Source organism: Lutzomyia longipalpis, chromosome 3 (assembly GCF_024334085.1).
Source record: "Lutzomyia longipalpis isolate SR_M1_2022 chromosome 3, ASM2433408v1".
Classification (NCBI taxonomy): Eukaryota; Metazoa; Arthropoda; class Insecta; order Diptera; family Psychodidae; genus Lutzomyia; species Lutzomyia longipalpis.
Window position 1 is genome coordinate 4,602,936 of NC_074709.1, and position 14,850 is coordinate 4,617,785.

Genomic DNA, 14,850 nt, shown 5'->3' on the forward strand with positions numbered 1-14,850 from the left:
CTTGACCCTGATCAACCTCAAAATTTCCGGAGAATTCAAATTAGCTCCGTGACATTGAAAATATTATAAAAATTCATTAATAGAATTGAAAATATGTAGATCGTGAAAGGTATTTAAGTTCCAATCGAAGTTCGAGACAATCAAAACGAGTCCGTCAGAGGAGTCAGAGGTGTATCCAGGGAGGGAGTTTGGGGGTCTAAAAACCCCCTAAAAGTTTAAGAAGTTTAGGCTTTTTTTTTAGAATGAAAAATGATTTTTTCAAGCTAAAAAATACTCTTAAAAAATTTAATTAGAAAGAAAATATTCAATTTTAGAAAAAAAAAACATTGAAGAGAAATGTCATACGTAAGAAAAGAGACGTCAAATGCTTGACACCTCAAATGTTTAAAAACGAATCGATTAAATACGCCTATCTTGGGAAAGAAACGTCAAATGTTTAGAAGAACTAACAAAAGAAGCAAAAATATCGCAGAAAAACCAATTTTAGGCATTTTTCGATTATTTTTAAAAATGGCCGCCAAGTTATTTCGCAACCATAAGACAGAGAATCACTCAATAAATGCATCCAACTCATTTGATGAAGATAAACCTATTAAACAATACCAAATATGGGGCTGAAAAACGCCATTTTGGAAAAAAAATATGGCGGCCATTTTGAAAATACGGCAGGACAATTACATTTTGTCTCCTGAAAACTAGGATTTCCGATATCTCAAACACAAGAAAAGATATTCCAAAAAAAAAGTTTTGCGCTTATTTTTGAACACCCAGTATATAAAACAGAATGAGAATAAAACGAACGTCCTTACGTTGTAATGAAACGTCAAATGTTTCAAAAGCAACATCAAACTTTTGACACATTCAATGTTTTAACACTCGGAGGACTTTACTGGTAATTGCTACCAATTGGAACCTTAAAATCGTCACAGAATAAAATCTATTGGACTTATCTCGATGAATTTAGCATCTATGTGTAGGGAATTTTAATTACTTTAAAAGAACTTGTCTAACGTTAGAAAAGTGTCGTTAAATACTTTCTTCAGAAAAGAAACGTCAAATGTTAAATAAAAAACGTCAATCGTTTAAAAAAATACCTTCAAACATTGGAAGAAAAATGTCAAATATTTCTAAAGGAATCTAAAATCGTTTTTTAATTAATTTTCAACGCTTTTAATGTTCGAAAAAAAAGAAATCTAAATATTTCTTTTTTTATTCTTCTACATGATTACGTTTATCCTTTATGCTACCTCAAAAGCGGTGCTGCAATTTGTAGCTCATAGAACACTGAATGAACTCCATTCCCTCTTAAAAAAATATTCCCAAATTCATAAACTCAAGCAATCTTACACACACACTTGTCCGGGGGCTTCAGGAAACTAGTTTTATATTTTAATCCGACTGTACCCAAAGCACGTAAAAAAAATGTAAAAGACTTTTGCTTTTAGAACAATCTTTAAGTTTGTCTGGATGTGCGAAGGAAAGATATGAGATTATCATTTTATTTTTAGCACAAGTTTGGTGTAAAAATAAATTCATGGCTTCATGGATGTTTTGCGTAATAAATATTTTGCTTTTCTCTTTTTATTTTTGTTGCAAAATAAATTCTTAAAAAAATATATTTCTTCTTTGAGAATTTCTTGGAGTTTTCAAAGCTCAAAGCTCGCCTAAGACAGCAACTTGTTAATATTAGTCCAGCGACGTTTCGTTTAATTTTTTTCTCAAATTCTCTTTCTTCTAGATAAAAAATCTCTTATTCGTCTGGTTTAAAATATTAAATTAGCCCACCTCCTGGGTAACTGACCTCTCCTACTCTTGCGCAAATTCAATAGGTTAATCAAGCTAAACGGATTTTTTTTTATTATTTACTACGCGTCAAAAATGGTTCTTCCAAAATATTCTCTCTCTCCCTCTGTAATCTCCAACATTCCGCTTTCATTCTCAATTCCATGAGCCCACAGGCATAGCACAAAATAATGTATTAATGCCGCAGCAAAACCCAGCAAAGCGATACGAATTGAAGAATGTTTGAGAGCGCGAAAGGGAGAGCGCGGGAATTGTGAGCACGAATGCGTGATCGGTTGCGCGGCAGAGGACGGGGGCTGTTGTGGCATTGATAACGGGCTCCGAACGCGACCACCTGACCTCCCACCTGAGAACGGCATCGCGGACGATGTGTTCCGATGTGTGGTTGGGTACCCAACTATTATTTGGCCAGTCATTCGCCACAGCTCTCAATGGACGCACGCCAGAGGCTTCCGCGCGGCATATGTGATCGCCTTGGAGCATTGTCATCGTGCACCATACCCCAATGAGGCTCTCCACTCCGTGTGGAACTGATTGCCTCGCGCCAGACATTTGTTGGGAATTTTCCTGGCCCGGAATCATCAACTGCTGTTGCTGCTAAGTTGTGCTTTTTCGTCACATCTGTGAAGAAAACTGGCAGTGTGCGCATTTTGGTGTTGTTTAGTTGTGTTTAATAGCTTGTATTAGTGCGCCAAGTATTTAGGAGAATCGCGCACGGTGTTAGGTGGAAAAGTTAAAGAAAGAATAAAAAATGGATAGAAGTGCGCGGCAGCGTTCGGGCAGGGCAACCGCGGAGTCACCCACCAAGAAAAATGGCCATAAATTTCGTCATGTAAGTCCACATACAAAACAAAGGTCGCTCAGCCCAGGAAAAGTGGTTCGATGTCCATTTGTGATGGTGTGTTGTGGTGGTGGGACAACAAACTATCGAGGAGGTCGAATTAATCAGCAGTGGGCTCATAGATTAAAACATTCTCGTGCTCAAACACCAAGATAGCTTTCTTATCGCGAGACTTTGCACAGCAGTTTTACACAGATTGCAATCATTAGCATGTAGCACATGTAGCCATTATGTTGAACGTCTTTTTTCTTCAACGTTTAACTGTAGGATTTTTCGGAAACAAGAACAACCACAGATGAGGAGGAGGAGGAGCAACTTCCGGGAGCAACAACGATCCACAACACCAAAGACGTCCCTCAGGGCTCTGACCGGGTGCCCGAAATGCTGAAACATCTCCTCATACGGCTTCCACAGAGGTGAGATCAACAAAAAAAAGCTCCAAAGCGAAGCTTAAAGCTCTTCGGTTTCTGTTTTCCAGATGGCGAAATGCCCTTGTCCGTTCCATCTTTGGCTTCGTCATGATCTCACTCTTCTCCCTCATTATCTATCTAGGACCAATAGGACTCATTGTCTTGGTGAGTAAATGAATTTTCTTTTCCACTCGATCTGTTTGCTCAACTGCTCTGAACAGATCAGTCGATCATCGCCATTAATTTCATTGCTCTGTCTGCATTTTTGAGACATTTGGAGGCTTTTTTGTATTTTATTTTTCATTTCCACTCAAACCTCTGATTTATATTTTCACCTCAAACTTGCACCTTGAACAAAACAGCGGGCGATAAAAATATTAAAACAACATTCTTATTTTTTTTAAAGACCTCACATTGCTATGAGCCATTGATATTAAAAGTAGTTTTAAAGTTCGTTAACTTCTTTTGTAATATATTTCTTTGATTTTTTTTGTATTTGAATATTTATTTGAACTTGAGGAAATTAACTAAAATTTAATTAATTACTGAAGGAAATTGTTAGAAAATGAAAACAAAGAAATTTTAAATAATCGTTTTGTCAAGGAAAAGAGAAAAGTTTTCTTTAAGAAAAAAGTACCAAAAATCCTTTAAAACTAATAGGAATTTTTTTAGCAAAAATTGAGACAGTTTAGAATACAAATTGGTCAGTAAATTTTATGATTTACTCACAGTTAAATATTTACATTAATCAGTAAAGTATAGTAAATATCAAGGTAGATTGAAACCCCGGGGGCTGATTCTGTCAAAAATCTTTTCTTTCAACTTGTAAGATTTTGACAGTTGATGTTTTAAATCGTTTTGTTGGGATTACAAGAAAAAAAAAAGAATTTTTGTTCCAGAAAGCATTCAGAAAGATCTTTAAGAGCCCTGGAAAAGTAATTTTACTTTAAAGACACAGTTGAAGGAAGAATAAAACTGTCAAAATCTTAGAAGATTTTTCTTAAAAAAAAGTACCAAAAATCTTATATCTGACAAATTGTAAAAAAAGTAAAAGATTTTAAATTGAATCGATTCTACTGCTTGAAATTCTTTATTTAACTGACCAAAGGAATTTTTCTACTAACTGAATTGATTTCTGTGTTGATTACTTATTTAAATTGACTGATAAATTGGAAATCTTTACCGGGCTATAATTAATTTACTGACTATAGGTTGTTCTTTACTGACCAAGATTTTTTTTTAATTAATCTATTATTTTTACCGTTTTTACTGACTAAAATGGATATTTTACTGACCATGCCTGAAAACCCAAAAAAAGAATCAATTAAAAATCAATAAAACTAAGTCTAGGCCAAATCTAAATAAATGTTAATGAAAGAACAAAAATCTTTATCAAATATTAAAATTAGCTTTTACTGCTAACTGATTTACTGACCGATACTGACCAATCTATTTAAAAAAAATGATTGTCAGCTAAAAGAAAAATTTATGCAATTTATTTGTTCCATTGATTACTTTAATTTTTATTTAACAGCAAGGAAAATATTCTTACTGACCATATAAATACTGACAGCAATTAACTTACTGCCGTTTTTTTTAAACTGCCTTAACTTTCCTATCAGTTGAGTCCTGAGTCTTCTTGTTTTATTTAAAAAGTTTTTACTGACGAAAATATTTTCTTTCTATTGTAAAATAGAGTTTTACTGATCAGTCAGATTTCTTTTACTGCTCAACTATTTATTTTACTGAACACCTTCAGGTATCCATTAATTTAAAAATTGCTTTTATGCAAAACTCCTGCTTTAAACTTTTCTTATACAATCAACTTTTTATATTCATTTAAAACGTATTTTTCTTATCTTTTTGTTTAGCTGCTAATTTTCAAGAACAAATTATATTTTTGTAGAAACATTTAAAACCTCCATTTCGAAGTATACTAAAACCAGGTGCGATAGTATTTTATCAGTCCACCCAGAGTGAGAAAAGTATGCACTTGATGTTTGAAAAAGAATCTCCTTAATCGGGGGAATTTAATTGATTTTTATCGCCACCACTAAGCAATATTGATGGATGATTGAAGATCGTTTTATTGGGGCCTTTTTTAAGGCTTCCCTTTTGGGTTCTTTTGGGGAGCTTTAATTGTTTTATATTTATGATTTATGCGCACATGTGTGGTGAAAATATCGCTCACGGTATACAACATAAAATTATGCTTTCGTCATACGATTGAAGTGAAAACTTCCATAAAAAAAAAATTGCAAAATTGTTGAGCTCAATGACTTTCATGCTCAAAAAAATTCTTTTCTTTTTTTTGCAGATTCTCACCATTCAAGTAAAATGCTTCCAGGAGATCATCTCAATTGGGCATTCAGTGTACCGAATCCATGGGCTTCCGTGGTTCCGTAGCCTTTCGTGGTACTTCCTCCTGACGACGAATTACTTCTTCTACGGCGAGAATGTGATTGACTTCTTTGGGGCACTTGTGGATAAAGTGGAGTACCTCCACTTCTTAGTCAAATACCACAGATTCCTCTCGTTCAGCCTCTACTGCGTGGGCTTTATGTGGTTCGTGTTGTCGCTCGTGAAGAAGTACTACCTGAAGCAATTTTCTCTCTTTGCCTGGACGCACGTGGCTCTGCTCATTGTTGTCACGCAGAGCTACCTCATCATCCAGAATGTCTTCCAGGTGAGAAGGAAGCTTTTCTTTTACTTCTTCTTCAACATTTTCTCAATTTAAAAATTATTTCTTTATTTTCCCGCCTCAGGGTCTTATTTGGTTCCTCACACCCGTCTCAATGATCATCTGCAACGATCTTATGGCTTACTTCTTTGGCTTCTTCTTCGGACGAACACCGTTGATTAAGTTGAGCCCAAAGAAGACATGGGAGGGCTTCATTGGCGGTGGGATTGCGACAATTTTCTTCGGAGCTGCTCTCTCGTGGTGCCTCTGCCACTCGAGCTACTTCACGTGCCCCGTGGAGTACGATGAGGCACTCGGGAGGATCGTTGTGACCACCTGCAAGCCCAGCTATCTCTTCAGGCAGCAGGAAATTGAGGTATTCGGCTGGCATTTAACCATCTTCCCCTTTATGATTCATGCCCTGTGGCTGAGTCTCTTCAGCGCTGTGATTGGTCCCTTTGGGGGCTTCTTCGCGTCCGGCTTTAAGCGTGCATTCAAAATTAAGGACTTTGGGGACGTCATTCCCGGCCATGGGGGCATTATGGATCGTTTTGATTGCCAATTCCTCATGGCAACGTTCGTCAATGTCTACATTTCCAGCTTCATCCGAGTGGCATCCCCGGCAAAGCTCCTCGCCCAGGTCTTTACCCTCAAACCCGACCAACAGTTGCAATTTTACAATTCACTCAGAGATCACCTCCAGGACCTTGGAGTTCTCTGAGGGGGAATTTTCTTTTCCTTGTGGGTATTAAAAATACGTTACGGCGATTTCAAAAATTGAACTTGTTGATTTTTATACCGTAATTAATTGTGTGTGCAATGATGTAATTAATTTAGCACAAAAGGCAATAATTCCGCCAAATTTCCAAAACATTATTTTAAATTAAAGAAAAAGAAATCTTAAAAGACGGAGGAGGAAAACATTTATAATGTTAATTATATCAAAGAATTGGAATTTTCGTGCATTTGGTAGATTTTAGAATTATATTTCATTTTAGTCAATACGAATGTGTGGCAATGGATTATCGGGCAGTGATAGTTACAATGCTAAATATGCTGTGAATTCATATAAGAAAAGCACAAAAACAACACAAATGGTTCAGGTGATTTAGCCGAGAATTTATTTGTTTTTTTTTTTTTAAGGAAAAAGGATATTTTCAGAAAAATCAATCAATCCCACAGAAAACGTATGAAGATGTATCGTAAAAATAAAAGGAGAATTAATGTGAAAGTTAACGATAAATAATACGTGTAAAAAATGTATGAATGACATGTAAAATAATTTGTAAAATATATTTTTATGCTAAAAATCATTTAGTTTGGAATTCAGAACCTTTAAGTTAGTTTTAGATCAGAGTTTACATTCATTCAAAAATTCGTTCAGAAATGAACGAATTAAGAGCATGAAATTGAATATAAATTAATCGAAACGTCGCTGTTTTAAAAACGTAAAAGTTGTGTTTTTCTTCTTCCACTCCAACCAATTAATTTTTAAGGTTAGATAAGATTTTTTTCATTCATTCAGATGTTTTAGGTATATTTTAAAATATTCTCTTGATCGTTCTATTTAATCATTTAAAAGGGCTACAATAGTGTGTTGAAGGAGTAAGTTTTTTGGGTAAATAAAATACATTTACGGTTTAAAAATAATATTCAGATGTAGAGTAGAAAAATAGTCCAGCCGGGTGTTCTAACCCGGTTTTCTAACTAAGGTTCTACTTCAACACCAAAGACTAAATTTTTACGTGTTGTAATGTAAGTAGAAAAATAGCCCGGCTGGGAAAGAAATTTCAACCTCAAATACCATTTTTTACACGTTGTAATATAATGTAAATAATTATAATCCAGCTGGGTAAAAAATTTCTACATCAAAATCTATTTTTTACACGTTGCGTATAAAATAAATTCTGAGTAAAATTTCGGTCATAAATGTATTAAACTATTTAAAAAATAATTTCTATTCGAATGCGCAAAAAAACTCTCCAACAATGAAAAAAAGAGTAAAAAATTACCCCAACTTACCCTATTTTTGCGCCGTTGCTGTTTTTTTTAAATTACCCGTCTGTTGCACCATTCAATGGCCCATACGTCCCTATACGCATTGATACGTGATTAGCTGATGCAGCCGTCGATTTTCTCACGGGAGAGAAAGAATTTCTAACGGAGAGAGAGAAATTTAATAATCTCTCTCTCTCTGTATTTGTAGGGAGAGAGAGAGAACTTGTGACAGTGGCCGTGGTTTGCGTTGAAAAAGGTGCAAAAGCATCCGAACTTTTCGGGTGTATTATAATGAAAAATAAAGCTGCCGAATGCAGCAGTGGTGCCAAGAAGCGCAAGAATAAGGTCACAACGACAAAAGGGCAACATCAACCACCCAAGGAAACGTCCAAAAGTGAAGAGAGGTGAGAAAACAGCAACACAACACCAATGTTGTTTGCATGAGCTTCACGGGGGAAGGATGCACGTTGCCTTGAAGCTCTCGGGATACTCTTCCTCAGTCCCAAATAAGCTTTTTACAGATTTTTTTTGCATTGATTTCAGCAGCATAAATGGCCATGACAGTAAGCCAGAGCAGCGACCGTTCAAATGCGAAATGTGCTCCCGGACATTCAATATGCGCCAAGCGCTGACGACTCACATGCGCCTCCATCGGTTGGAGGTGGAGGAAGCCCAGGATGAGGGTGACATGAAGGATGTTGTGGATTTTGAGACACTAATCGATGAGACACGCTCAAGTGATTCCGGCTCCCTGACACGTGCCCCACGGGCAGGAAGTAAGCGAAAAGCACCGTAAAGCAGTATCTGAAAAACAAAAGAAAAACGAAGCAGGCGATGATGAATTTTGTTTGTCCGCAAACGCGCATGGAAAAGACTGGATGAGAGATCTTCGACGATGACGAAAACAAAAAATTATGCATCTTAACAACACTTATTTTCCTATATTGACAATTTATTTATTGAGAGAATATTTGTGAGAAAATGTATACTAATTTAGTGATTCCTTTACCTCTCCTGGGGCTGTATTCTCTAGGAGTGAAAAACTCTCGTGATAAACTCCCGAAGGCTTTTTGCAGGGTAAAAGTGAGGAAAACTTCACGTATGATCCACTAAGAAAAATAATACATCCGTGATAAACTCCCGTAAGATTTTCCCGGAGGAGTTTATCACGGGAGTTTTTCCCTCTTGGAGAATTCATGCCCTGACCATTTTTTATTGGTTGTACTTTGTGGGATAGGGCACAATTGAGTGCTTCATGTCCCGACTCAAGTTGAACTTTTTCAGCTCCATGGCGGCATGTTTCAGCTGCAGGGCACAATCGGGGCTCGCATTGGGCGGCAGGGTGGGTATTTCACGCTCAAAAATACACGCCAGCCCCTCGAGGAGTTCCACAAAGCCCAAGGAGAGAGCTGCTCGGCGGATACGATTGAGCTCCTTGTAGAAATGCTGAATCTTCTCGGGGAGCTTCTTTGCATGCCGCAGGACTTTCTGAATGTCCGACTGGAGGCCTGATTGCTTAATCCACACGACGCAATTCTGCGAGTAACTCCTCTTGTCTGGCTTCACGGGGAACCCAGTGATTGTCTCCCCCGGAAGGAGATCATCCACTGTGCCCAAATGCCGGAGATCCCCCAACCAGGGTACAACATCAGCTCCCGGAGGGAGTATCGTCAGTACCATGTTTGACTTTTTCTTGCTATCAGCATACGAGTAGACAAACCCGTACCAATTGTCCCCAAGGAGGACAAGTGCAGCCATATTTTCAATCTTTAGCGCCCCATGGAGGAGGACACAGATTGATTCCTTCATGGATTCATTCACAGCCACTTGACTGGAACCCTCATCGTCGGAATTGGTATCACCTTTCGCGTAGAAATTCTTAATCTCCATCTCCAGGCGCTCATAATCCGTCGTCAGGTACTCCCCTGCCTGTCTCCCAGCACCCCTGAGAATCTTCTCATTCTTCCCCGCGGCCACCTTCTCCTCCATCTTCGGCATCAGCAAGTGCCGACTCACCGACATCGGTGATCCAATGTCCGAAATACTGATAAAGCCACAAACCTCAATCTTCCGCGAGATGTGCCGCGTGCTCTCCATCCCAAAGGCATCCGTTGATGTGTAGGGAAGGGGTGGTGGCCAAATGAGTACGGGGCATTCGAGCTTGAAGTAACTGCCACAGTTCAGAATTGCATCAAATTGCCGGTAGTTTGTCTCACACACACGCTCCATCATCTCCCGGACACTCTGTCGCGTGAGCCCCGGCCCAATTGGAATCTCCACTTTGACAATTTCATCGTCCTTCGATGATGCTCCGTACTTATCTTCCTTCTTTATCTTCACAAATTCCACATTCTCCAGTGCTTTCGGGATGAACAGTTGCCCTTTCTGCCCACTTATATCCAGGAGTTTCTGATACATTTTTGTGGCTGTTAAAAAATGTTTTTTTCTTATTTATTATTTTTATTTTGTTATTTTTTAATATTTGTTTTTCTTTCTTTGTCAGTGAAATGAAGATGGCTGAAAATTGAGGATGGGCAAATTTTGAGGAGAGACTTACTCGTGAGCCGAATCACAGCCAACGCCCGCCACGATTAAGGCTTTCTTCAAAATTTCTGCGCGTTGGCTGTGATTCGGCTCACGAGTAAGTCTCTCCTCAAAATTTGCCCATCCTCAATTTTCAGCCATCTTCATTTCACTGCCAAAGAAAGAATCACAGCCCGTAAGTTTTACTTACCGTTCTTTCGCTATTTTAACGTCAAACGTTAGAAAAATGATTTAAAAAAGAAATTAAAAATAATTAACGTCAATTTAAAAAGAAAGCAACGATTTCAAAGTAAAACAGTGATAGAAGATTTTGACGTCTCTTTTGTAACGTTTGATATTCATTTCCTAATAATTGACGTTAATTTTATAAACTGTCAAAGTTAAATTAAATTAATTACAAACCTAACGTTTCTTCTCTTACATATATTTCTCATTTTTTATTAAGAGTTTGACGTTCCTTTTTCTAAATTTCCTAATGTTTGGCATTATTTCTTACGCTTGACGTTATTTTTAAAATATTTAACGTTCCCTTTCTAACGTTTCACGTTTTTTTTGTCAAGTTGAACGTTTTTTTAAATACTAATTCCAACGTATTATTTTTACTCTAAGGCTTGCCGTTCCTTTTCTTACTTAAATGTTTTTCTAAGGTTTATTACTTTTTTTTTTACATTTGACGTTTATTCTAAAGTATTAGTTTGGTTTTCATAATTATTTGACATTTCTCATCTAACGTTTGACATTTCTTTTCTCCTAACAATGAGAATGAGTTTGAGTAAAAATTTCCTCAATGCTTGACGTTCTTTTTCTTACGTTTCATTTTATCTAACGTTTAACGTTTCTTTTCGTACGTAAACATTTTTCAAAGATTTATCCTTATTTTTATTTAATTTAACGTTTATTATTAAGTATGAAATTCGTTTCATATTCAATCATTTAACGTTCTTCTTTAACGCTTGACGTGTCCCTAATTTTTATTCCAATGTTTGACATTTTTATGTTTTACGTTTATTCTATCATTAAACTTTTTTCAGAGCTTAGCTTCCTTTTTTAACGTTTTTTTTTTCAAATATTTTCTAACGTTTTACGTATGATGTCCTTTTTCTTGAATCGTTTTTTTTTTAGCTTTAATTTGACGGTAAAGATTTTTATTTTATTTTTAAAGAAAGAAATATCAGAATTGCCTGAACTTAGACGGTTTAACACCCTCCCTAGCCAAGCCTACAGCTTTGAGTCCCTAAATAATTGAAGAATAATTCAAAACAAACCACTTACCTTCAAAAAATTGAGCATCCAACGTACTTCCGAGGCAAATAAAATTCAATTTGCTCGGCGGGATGAAGGGAAGCGGTTGCTTCGTACTCATAACCCTCTGGATGACATTGGCCAGGGATGTGGAGCCAAATCCGAGGCCACAGTCGGTGAAACAGAGAATCTGGCAGTGACTCTGTGTGCCCCAATTCGTCAGGAGAATGTTATTTATCGCATGCAAAACATTCTCCAGGCACGTCTTGTCGTAGTGATCAAGTTTGGTCAGTGCTTTGCGGATCACATCGTAGTCTCGTGTAAAATCCACAACAACCTCATACAGGGAGGAATAGACGATCTAGAAGAATAAATTCGGAGACTTTATGGCAAAAGGCAAAAGTTGCTGAAGAAGTGCAAGAAGAAAGAGAGAGAATTTGTGTGGAAAATAACAATTTATTGATTAGATTCGCATTAGAATACAAGCTAGAGAACATCCAGGTGTGGTCACTTGACTGTCTGCTGGGCCTCCTTCTTGGCATTCACGCGATCCACGAGCTCCTTAACGCGTCGCAGGCATTCCTTCTTTGTCCTATTGGGGATACATTCGGCAATCCGATCCCAGCGTTCGGGTGTTGAGATGGGGTACGTCTTTATGGCCTGTTCCAGCAATGCTTGCTCCTCTTTGGTCCACGTGCGCCCCTCCTTGTCTCCACCACCGCCGCTGCCTCCATTCACTTCAGCCGCCTTCTCTGCTTTGTCAGCTTTATCCTTGACACTAATCTCCGCATTGTCAACCTGCTTGAGTTCCTTCTTTGTCTTCTCGAACGACTCAAAAGCATTCTCATTGGCTTGCGCCTTCAGGACACTCTTGGAGAAGTCCCCACTCTGGAGATCCTTGGCCTTATTGAGAACATCCCTGGCTGTGTACTTCTGATTCGCCGCCGTTGGGGAGTGCATATTCATGAAATTCGCTATTACATCCCACCGTTGGGACGTCCCGGCGGGAAAAAGGTTCACCGCCTTTATGAGGATTTGCATATTCTCCGGATTCCACATGGCATTCTTATCCACCATCCGGAGGGTTGTGCTGAGCGACGTTGAAGATGTGTTCTTTGTCAACATAGCCTGACGCTCCTCCTCGAGTTTATCCTCTGTCTCCTGCAGGACACGCATAAAGACATCCTGCCCGCCCTTCTGTAGCTCCCGATTGAATTCCTGCAGCTCAAGCGCCTTCATCAGCTCACAGATCTTCTCAACACCCTCCATGTGCTTCACACGAACCCTATCGTCTCCTCCTGAGTAGTAGTTGTTGCTCTTTGCGAGCTCTCGCAGGGTTTTCCGCTCCTTCTTCAGTGCCTTCTTCTGTTGCTCACGCTCAAGACGAATTGCCTCAATGCGCTTTTGCTCCTCCTCTTCAGCCTTCACACGTGCCGCCGCTGCCTCGCGCACTAGACGCTCCTCTTCGGCTTTCTGTGCCTGAATTGCATCCTGTTTCGCCCTCTTGGCGGCCATTCGTCGTTCCTTCTCTTCCTGCTTGAAGCGCATTATTCGTGGATCGTGATTGTACGCCAGATCCACAAGGGTACGTATCCGGGACATTTCTTCCTTCTTCCTCTTTGCACGAATTGTCTTATTTTGCTTCTCAATCCATCGACGCTCTTCCCTATCTTGCCCGCGCTCCTTGTCCTCCTCATCTAGGTAACTATACTCACGCCACGATTCAAAGTTGTACCAGAAATTGTAGAAGCAATCCACGTGCTCCCTGCTGGATGCCGCATCACCAATACTTGGGACATTCTTGCGCTCACTCCAGCGTGCATTGAGGGCAAAGTATTTGCCCATGACGCCGAAGAAATCTTTCTCAATCTCCGACGGCATCGGGAGGCTGTCATCGAATTCGGGATCAACAGAGTCATAGGAGCGGCGCTTCTGGGGCGTCCCGAGTATTTCATAAGCACGCGTAATACACGTAAAGTAGTCATCGTCCTGCCGAACATCCTCCCCTTTGGCTTTCCTCTTGTCTGGATGGTGATTCAATACTATTTTCTTATAAGCCCTCTTGAGATCGTCGTCCGTGGCATTAAAACGCAAATTCTTCAGCCCTAGCACAGCATAGTGATCCTGATCCTTCCACTCTTTGGGATCCAAGCTGCGCAGAAAGTCCACGTCAACGGAGAATTTATCCTCATTCTCTGAGATGTCTGAATCGGAGTTTGAATGCGATAGCCCCGCAGCTGCTGCTGTTTCACGTTGTTCCCGGAATTGCGCTTCGTCGTCGTAGAATTTGAGAAATGGTGATTCCGTACACACAAGCCGTATTCTCGTGTATGGAGATATCAGGGCAACAGTTGTTATTGTCTCAGTGGAAGCCATAGCACGCCTAGGTGGCCCTTTTCTACTTTCCGGGAACTTCTGACAGCTGCTTCTAACCTCAAACACGTGGAGGGTGTCTTTTCAGCACGAACCCACAGATATATTCGTAATTTTTCAAGCAATTCCACCAAAAATCACCTTTTTCTTCACTTTGAGGTGTTTTTTAATAAATAATTCACAGTGAAAAGGACAAAAAGCGAGATTTTTCTCCCGCTTCCAACACCTTTTGCGCAAATGTTGCGTGTGTTATACAAAAATTATGACAGTTTTGCACAAAATGAGGTTATGGCATAAATTCTCCAACAAAAACCGAAATATGAGCCAAAATAAACAAAAAACGGAAAAACTTAAGGAAAACTCGAGAAAATTCCTCAAAATCTTAAAAAATAGGGAAGATAGAGAGAAAAACTTACCAAAGATACAAATTCTAGCTTTGAATGATTCGCCAAAAGATGATCTAGGAATTGATTTATAGCCTGAATTGCCAGCTGATGATACGTAATTATATCACCTCCTTGAATGGAAACACTCCGCGACATTGATAGAGAAACATCAATTGCCAAAATCGTGGGCATTTTCAGGGAATTTTCATTTATTTTCACTAAAAACCGGCTTTGTTTTGATTTTTTAGACACTCGGAGATTTTAGGCGATATCGTTGATTGATGCGTACAATGCTGCATGTGTCTCCACGCAGAAATCCGAATTGTCAGATTTTTTCGGAATTTTTGAACTTATAATTTTAATACGTTTGTAACGGGTATCTTTAGATGTAAAATTATTTTACGCGACGTACATGATTAATTACAGTCGAAAATGATTACCTGGCTGGCTTTAGTCTAACTAATTGACTTTCTCAACATTTTACGTTTCTTTTCGCAAGAATTTTCTTTTTGAGTAAATTAACATTTTTTTGTAATTTTGCGGATTTTGAAACATTCCCAAAATGTTAGAATA

General features: G+C 38.6%; 4 protein-coding genes across 5 annotated transcripts; 2 read left to right on the forward strand and 2 right to left on the reverse strand.

Moving 5' to 3' along the window:
- The first annotated feature begins 1,982 nt into the window (after nt 1-1,982).
- LOC129791546 (phosphatidate cytidylyltransferase, photoreceptor-specific-like) lies at nt 1,983-7,044 on the forward strand. Its single transcript, XM_055829722.1, has 5 exons — nt 1,983-2,635; nt 2,912-3,060; nt 3,123-3,219; nt 5,372-5,740; nt 5,820-7,044. The coding sequence occupies exons 1-5, from the start codon at nt 2,555-2,557 to the stop codon at nt 6,453-6,455; spliced, it is 1,332 nt and encodes a 443-aa protein (XP_055685697.1). The 5' UTR covers nt 1,983-2,554; the 3' UTR covers nt 6,456-7,044.
- An 894-nt stretch (nt 7,045-7,938) lies between these two features.
- LOC129791549 (zinc finger protein 626-like) lies at nt 7,939-8,740 on the forward strand. 2 transcript variants are annotated; one of them, XM_055829725.1, is made up of 2 exons: nt 7,939-8,136; nt 8,276-8,740. In XM_055829725.1, the coding sequence occupies exons 1-2, from the start codon at nt 8,024-8,026 to the stop codon at nt 8,526-8,528; spliced, it is 366 nt and encodes a 121-aa protein (XP_055685700.1). In that variant the 5' UTR covers nt 7,939-8,023; the 3' UTR covers nt 8,529-8,740. The 2 variants fall into 2 exon arrangements, with proteins under 2 accessions (XP_055685700.1, XP_055685701.1); XM_055829726.1 differs by having other exon boundaries at nt 8,279-8,618.
- On the reverse strand, nt 8,667-14,557 carry LOC129791548 (integrator complex subunit 14). Its single transcript, XM_055829724.1, has 3 exons — nt 14,308-14,557; nt 11,549-11,879; nt 8,667-10,158 (listed from the first exon to the last, which is right to left on the reverse strand). The coding sequence occupies exons 1-3, from the start codon at nt 14,467-14,469 to the stop codon at nt 8,945-8,947; spliced, it is 1,707 nt and encodes a 568-aa protein (XP_055685699.1). The 5' UTR covers nt 14,470-14,557; the 3' UTR covers nt 8,667-8,944.
- LOC129791547 (dnaJ homolog subfamily C member 2) lies at nt 11,955-14,159 on the reverse strand. The gene has a single exon (XM_055829723.1). It carries the CDS (start codon nt 13,892-13,894, stop codon nt 12,026-12,028), a length of 1,869 nt encoding a protein of 622 aa, XP_055685698.1. The 5' UTR covers nt 13,895-14,159; the 3' UTR covers nt 11,955-12,025.
- Nucleotides 14,558-14,850: the final 293 nt, after the last annotated feature.